This window comes from Ptiloglossa arizonensis, chromosome 4 (assembly GCF_051014685.1).
Source record: "Ptiloglossa arizonensis isolate GNS036 chromosome 4, iyPtiAriz1_principal, whole genome shotgun sequence".
Lineage (NCBI taxonomy): Eukaryota > Metazoa > Arthropoda > Insecta > Hymenoptera > Colletidae > Ptiloglossa > Ptiloglossa arizonensis.
Window position 1 is genome coordinate 23146681 of NC_135051.1, and position 7018 is coordinate 23153698.

Sequence of the window (7018 nt, forward strand, 5' to 3'; positions counted from 1 at the left end):
TATCTTCAAGGCTCGAAAGTGAACTTTTTCCCGCCGCGACGAACAAAAGCAAAACACACGAGCGGAGAGTTTCGTGATCGTTGGAAATAAACAAATAAATGTTCCAGGTAACGATCGACCTACTTCCCCACTCCTCCTCGATTAATCGACGATTTAAACCGCGTTCCTTCCCCGTGGAAATTAACGTGAAACGTGTTTGGTAAAACGCCAACTGGGTTTGATGAATCGAAATGACGAGAAGTCACCAGGTTGGGAATTTTGTTCGAAATTTTCGAAGGATGTTCGACGATTTGATGCTCCTGTTCTTGTAGCAACGATAATGATAAGTATGTTTTTAAAAGAGGTATGTTTAGGTTACTCTTGAAGTAAATAATGTATTTACTTTGAGGTTTTGAGGTAGTTGAGTTTCAGGGTGTTTACGCTTTTTTTTATGTGCATAGTGATTCATGAGCAATGACGAATTTGAAGACTTGGTTAGATGTAAGAGAGACAAGAAATGTAGAAAAAGAATATTTTTTATTGCAAGAGAGTGCGATGAAAAATTGGGTTTTTTGGATTGAGGAGTATGATTGATCTTTTGTAAGAAAATAAAAAAAAAAATGAGCATTGGAGAAAATTGAAATGCCTTCTAACTCTTCTACGAAGACTAAAGATTTATGTCACTGGAGTCACCTTGAGAATGTCGCCTTCAGTTTGATTTAGAACTCAATAAAAACGTTTTCTCGAAACGATTAAATACTAAATGAAACTCAAATAAATTCTTCGATAAAAATTCAAAATTTGTATCTCTCGAAAAACCTCGACCTTACTTATTCCAATTTTATTTAGAATTCAATTGTCACGAAAAACAAATTTTCATATTTTACAATTCTTCCAGAAAAAAAATTCAAAATTTCTCTCACCAATGCAACTTCGAAAACACTGTTTCCACCCTCGGTATTTAAAATTCAATAAAAATATTTTCCACCTTCAAATTAAAAAAAGTTTAAACACTTTCCAATCCTTCCAAAAAAAATTCACGATCCGTATCCCTCGAAAAAGAATGATGAATTATCGCAAAAAATAATATTTACAAATTCTTCGATAAAAAAAATTTCAAATTCCAAAATTTCCCTCCCGCTCGAACGACCGCGAGAATCATCGATTTATAATTTCACTCACCCCTTGCGGATGCTGGTGAAGAGAAGAAAACAGATCCCGGAAGCGACACCGGCCGCCACCAGACTCATACCCGGTGACACGATCATTTTCGCGCTCACTGAACGTCTCGGACACCGCGTAAACTAATATCGACGCAGCACTGGGCTCGTTTAATTGCACTCGGTGGGTTCAGTCGATCGTTCTCGTACGTTGGTTCCCCTCAAGGTCCATTTCTCTTCCCTGGTCGACGCACGGTGAACGATCTCGCGAGGGATGGACGCCGGATACGTTGAAATTCGTTTCCACGCGCGAACGAAGAATCACTTTTAAATGGACTTCGAACAATCGTTGTCGGGAGACTGGTGACTCCGATGGCTGATTTCCACCGTTTGATCGATACCCACTCGGAGCTTGCTACGGTTATCTGATACAGTCGATAACGGCCTCCCGATGGAATTCGGACGACGTTGATTTCGTTCGATCGACGACGAGAAAACGCATTGCAAATTTTCGAACGCCTTGTATCCGGGTAACCGGGTTCTCCGTACCTCAATTCGACAGATGGGGGTGTATACACGCGGTCCTCGCGATCGTCTGAAATTCGCGCGGGAAAAATACCGCGGGTCGTTAACGTTTCGTTCGGTTCGAAGCCCCGGGTCACTTTTGACCCGGGGCTTTTCTCCCGTTCCGTTCGGAATTTTTTCGTCGAAATTTCTGGATCGTGTTCCTCGAGGTTCGTACCGTCCCGATAAACAATAAAACGACGTGATTTATCTCGTGAACGGAGAATAATAATTGATGTGATTAACGTTTCGTTCGGTTCGAAGCCCCGGGTCATTTTTGACCCGGGGCATTTCTCCCGTTCCGTTCGGAATTTTTTCGTCGAAATTTCTGGATCGTGTTCCTCGGGGTTCGTACCGTCCCGATAAACAATGAAACGACGTGATTTATCTCGTGAACGGAGAATAATAATTGATGTGATTATTCGTGATTCGGAGGTTAGAATTGTTTCGATTTGAAAAACGGTTCAATTTGGGTAATTGTATTTTATAGTTCGTAGTTTGTATCGTTTTGTTGTATTGATTGTGCACGGAGAGGAAACGAACGCGTTGGTAAATTAATAATAATAATTTTCTCTTGGGTTAGGTCTCAGAATGAAATGCAAACTCTGGATAAATTATGTTCTGTTGCGAGAGGCAGAAACGACTTGTACGAATTGTTACTAAACGATCTGATTGGAGATATTTTGTTGTTTGAAATGTATCATCTATTGTTTGATGCTTTCTTGTAATTATTTTATTTTTTTTTTCTTTTATTTTAAACCTTAAGTAGAAACTGTGGAAACAATATATTTCTATCGATCGAGAACGAATAGTTAATAAACATTTGTCCAGACGACAGTGAAAAATTATAAATTATATCGACGATTTGTAAAACTTTGATCGCGATACGAGTTAGGATATTTTTAAAATAAACGATGGAAATTGTGCATTTAAAATATACGTAACTGAAATCTTCGAGATTATTAAATCGAATGTGCATCTTTTTATAAACATTGCAGTTACAATGTATTATACAATGTGTGTTTCGACGAGTGACCAATTATTTATTCGAATCCTCTGTAACACGTTATTTTCACAAAGTTCTCTGCTTTCTAAATATCATCTCCACGTGTCTATTAAGATGATAGCAAATATCATCTTCTCTTCATCAATTATAATTCTCCATAGGTTTTGCTCTTTAATCCTGCTTTCTCATTTCCCGTTATCCGCACGCATCGAAGCGAACGATTTCCCTTTTTCTTCCATTTTTTTCTTTTTGTTTTCTTATTTACAAACATTTGACTCCACGATACCCAAGACTTCGATGCATCGTGATCGTGACGCGGATAAACAAACATTCATTTCCGAAAGCAGAGTTTCGCAAACTGTAAAATGTTCTCGTAATTCGTAAAATAAAATTGCTAAACCTCGTTGAAAATTTTCTTAATCGAAGTTTCGTGCTTCAAATCCCATCGTATTTAAATTCACGATAAATTAATTTTTTTTTTCTCTTACTTTTGCATCTCGCGTCACAGATTGAAATCAACGTTCATTTTCGTAAATCTCTCTTATCGAAAACGTAAATTTATCGAAATCGAAACGTTCGAAAAGAAATAAATTAAATTTTTATTAACACGTTTCTGATCGTAATCTATCCACACACTATGTTTTGGAATATGTAATCTCACGACCTAGAACATATTTATGACACATCTGTGATCAAGTATTCATTTATAAATACGAGACAATGCAACGATATTCTCCCGTATTTATTATTTATTCAGGACCGATCTTTCTGTGAATTTACTATTCATTTGTAATTGATATTTTCGTGTATTTAATATTTATTCGAAACCGTTCGAAAAAAGAAATTCCGTTCTAAATTCCAGGCCAGAAAGGGCCACGGTACTCGATTATCCGGTTTTTAATTTTAAAAACCGAATAATTCCAAAGGAATGCAACGAGTTTCGCGAACGTATCGCGAGACGAAAAACTGTTTCGCGCGAGTGAAATAGTTGAAAAAATGCTCTGCTCTGGAGCGTTGGAGGAGAGACTGGGAACATTTTATTCGAACACAAAAAAGACGAATAAAACCAACCTGTGGCGAGTTATTCGCGACATGTGTTCGATCGGACCGTTAAATTTTTATTCTTTCGTAAAATTTTGCTCTACTTTTTAATTCAAGTAACGGACGAGAAAGTTTCGTCTCGTTTCTTCGAAGCTTTTATCCGTATAAGAGATATCGTTCAAGTTTTTAATTCGTTAAATAATGGACGAAAAAGTTTCTCATCGTTCGAAGCTTTTAACCGTATACAATAGTTTGTTCTATTTCTTAATCGTCAAGTAACAGACGATAATGTTTCTCATTGTTCGTTCGAAGCTTCCATTTGTCTGAAAAATTGTATTCTACTTTGTATTTGTCAAATAACGAACGAAAAATCCGTAGAAGAAATCGTTAAGTAAGAATCGAAAAAGTTTCTCATTGTTTTAAATTTCTATCCATTCAAAAAATTTGGTCTCATTTTTTAATCGACATAGGACGAATGAAAATGCTTCTGAACAAATTTTGTTCTAATTTATACCCGTCAATTAATAATCGAAAAAGTTTTTCATCGTTTGTTCTAAGTTTCTATCCATTTAAAAAAATTTTGTTCTAATTTATACTTCTCAAGTAACAATCGAAAAATTTTCTCACAATTTTAAATTTCTACCCTTCAAAAAAATTTAGTTTCAAATTATAATTATCAAATAACAATCAGAAAAGTTTCTCATCATTTATTCTAAGTTTCTACCCTTTTAACAAATTTTCTTCTAATTTATACTATTTAAACAAGAATCGTAAAATTTTCTCCCAATTCTAAGTTTCTACCCTTCTAAAAAATTTTCTTCTAATTTATACTATTTAAATAACAATCGTAAAATTTTCTCCCAATTCTAAGTTTCTACCCTTCTAAAACATTTTCTTCTAATTTATACTCGTTAAAAAACAATCGTAAAATTTTCTCCCAATTCTAAGTTTCTACCCTTCAAAAAAATTTAATTCCAAATAATAATCGTCAAGTAACAATTTTCTCCCAATTCCAAGTTTCTACTCTTCTAAAAAATTGTCTTCTAATTTATACTCGTTAAACAACAATCGTAAAATTTTCTCACAATTTCTACCCTTAAAAAAGAATTTCGTTTCAAATAATAATCGTGAAGTAAGAATCGGAAAAGTTTTCAAATAATTCCAAGCATCCATCCGTTCGAAAGGTTTGCCTCTACTTAATCGACGAAACGAACGAAAAAGATCGTTATTGCGTGTCCGAAGCTTTCATCGTTGTGAAATAAAAAGAGTTCCCCCGTCCCTGGAACGGTGCATCGAAGGGAACGCTCGCGTCTTCCAGAGGGAGACGGACCTTCGTACGACGTTGCACTTTCACGCACATTTCCCGCTGGAAATTTGAAAAACTGGCGGGTCTACACCGCGGTGGTGCACGCGAGTCGCCTCGGTACCGTTATTAAATTTGTAACTGGTGTATCCAGGAGATGTGAACGGACCGCACGATAAGATTGAACTGAAGCAGAGCTAAGAGGTCCCAGCGTGCAGAACGCGCGCGTGCACGTTCCCGGCGACGAGCGTCGCGTACCATCGCTAACGCGTTATTGCGCGTCATATACGCGACACATCGTTTCGTTTCGTCTAGGAGTCGTTTCGGCACGGAGCGTCACGCGTTACAAGGTGATTTGCGAAGGTTCAACGATTACCGATTTTCTTCCCGCGAATCTCGACGCCGCCGGTCACCATTTGCTCGCGTCATTAGGCACGGTTAACGAGACGCGCCAAACAATCCGAGAGTTTCCTCAAATCGTTCCTTTCCATACGTTTTCGCCGTTTCGAGATTACACGGTGCTGCCCGAGGCGTGCAATGCGTGAGCGCCCACGTGTTTCGTGCACACTTCGTTCAGGGGTGTCAGCCATCGTGTTTCGACTATCCACGTTTGGAGCGATTTAACAATCGTTTCTGTAATATTTCGATAATTTGAATTTTTTACTAATTGATGGTTTGACAATTTGAATTATTCGATAGTTGTTTAATAATGTAGAAATTAAAATTTTTTATCATTGTTTGATAGTTTGACAATTTCAATTATTTGATGGTTGTTCAATATTTCGATAATTTTAATTTTTTACTAATTGATGGTTTGACAATTTGAATTATTCGATAGTTGTTTAATATTGTAGTAATTTGAAATTTGTAATCATTGTTTGGTGGCTTGACAATTTGAATTATTTGATAGTTGTTTAATATTTCGATAATTTGATGGTTTGACAATTTCAATTATTCGACTTCGGTATTTTGAATTTTTTAATTATTGTTTGATGGCTTCACAATTTGAATTATTCGATAGTTGTTTAATAATGTAGAAATTTCAATTTTTTAATCATTGTTTGATAGTTTGAAAATTTTAATTATTGAATAGTTGTTTAACATTTCCATAATTTGAATTGTTTACTAACTGATGGTTTGACAATTTGAATTATACAATAGCTCGTTTGCTAATTCGGTAATTTGAATTGTTCAACGAATTGACAATTTGAATTATACAATAGCTTGTTTGCTAATTCGGTAATTCGAACTGTTCAATAATTTGACAATTTGAATTATTTAATGATTAATAATTAAATCTCTTTGAATTCCTAATACGTGTTCAACGATTTGATAATTCAAATTGTTTAATATTCAATAACGCAACAGTTCGAAAGATTTACTAATCATGTTAACGAACTAAACTGAATGCATCGATGCAGCAGAAATTACGTGCATTTAAATATTGCATCTCTTTTTTTTCTTTTTTTTTCTTTTTGAATAGAATTACTGTTTCGTTCGTAAACATCTAGATTTAATTTTTTTTGGAAAGTTCTAACAATTAAATAGCCGTGTAATTTGTTTTTGAATTTTTTTACTTAATTAATTCGTAAACATAATTAATTCCTGTGCATCGAGACACATTAAACCATCTCTGACGAGACCGTGTAAATCATGTATACGAGACTGGTAACGCTCACAGTGATAAGTTAAATGTTTTTTAAGGTCGTTATTCTCCTCTGAACGGTGCTGCTACGACATGATTTATTAATGTTATTCGTGTGACACAACTACACGTGTACTTTCCATATTCGTACAATTGCATCACCTGTTCATTGTTCGTACGAGTGTTATAATTAATCTCGAGTCGTCCCGAACAGTGTTCGTCCGTTTGAATAAAATAAATAAATTTTAAGGAAATTCATACGTGCGAAAGAACTCGAGATCTAACGCGGTGAAACGCTGGAAGAAACGAAGCACCTCTCA

The 7018-nt window shown here is 35.6% G+C and overlaps 1 protein-coding gene and 1 long non-coding RNA gene across 4 annotated transcripts in view; both read right to left on the reverse strand.

Annotated features, from left to right (window-relative positions):
• LOC143145939 (uncharacterized) overlaps positions 1-1469 on the reverse strand; it is an 80243-nt gene extending 78774 nt beyond the window's left edge. Inside the window, exon 1 of one of the 2 annotated variants that reach the window (XM_076309792.1) lies at positions 1162-1469. In XM_076309792.1, the coding sequence (XP_076165907.1) occupies positions 1162-1247 (86 nt within the window). In that variant the 5' untranslated portion in view covers positions 1248-1469. The remainder of the gene's footprint in view (positions 1-1161) is intronic. The other variant, XM_076309791.1, reaches the window with a different exon arrangement.
• Positions 1330-5302, reverse strand: LOC143145947 (uncharacterized). 2 transcript variants are annotated; one of them, XR_012991812.1, is made up of 2 exons: positions 5081-5302; positions 1330-1554 (listed from the first exon to the last, which is right to left on the reverse strand). It is a non-coding gene; the product is annotated as an uncharacterized LOC143145947 (long non-coding RNA). The 2 variants fall into 2 exon arrangements; XR_012991813.1 differs by having other exon boundaries at positions 1361-1564.
• Between the last annotated feature and the right edge of the window lie 1716 nt (positions 5303-7018).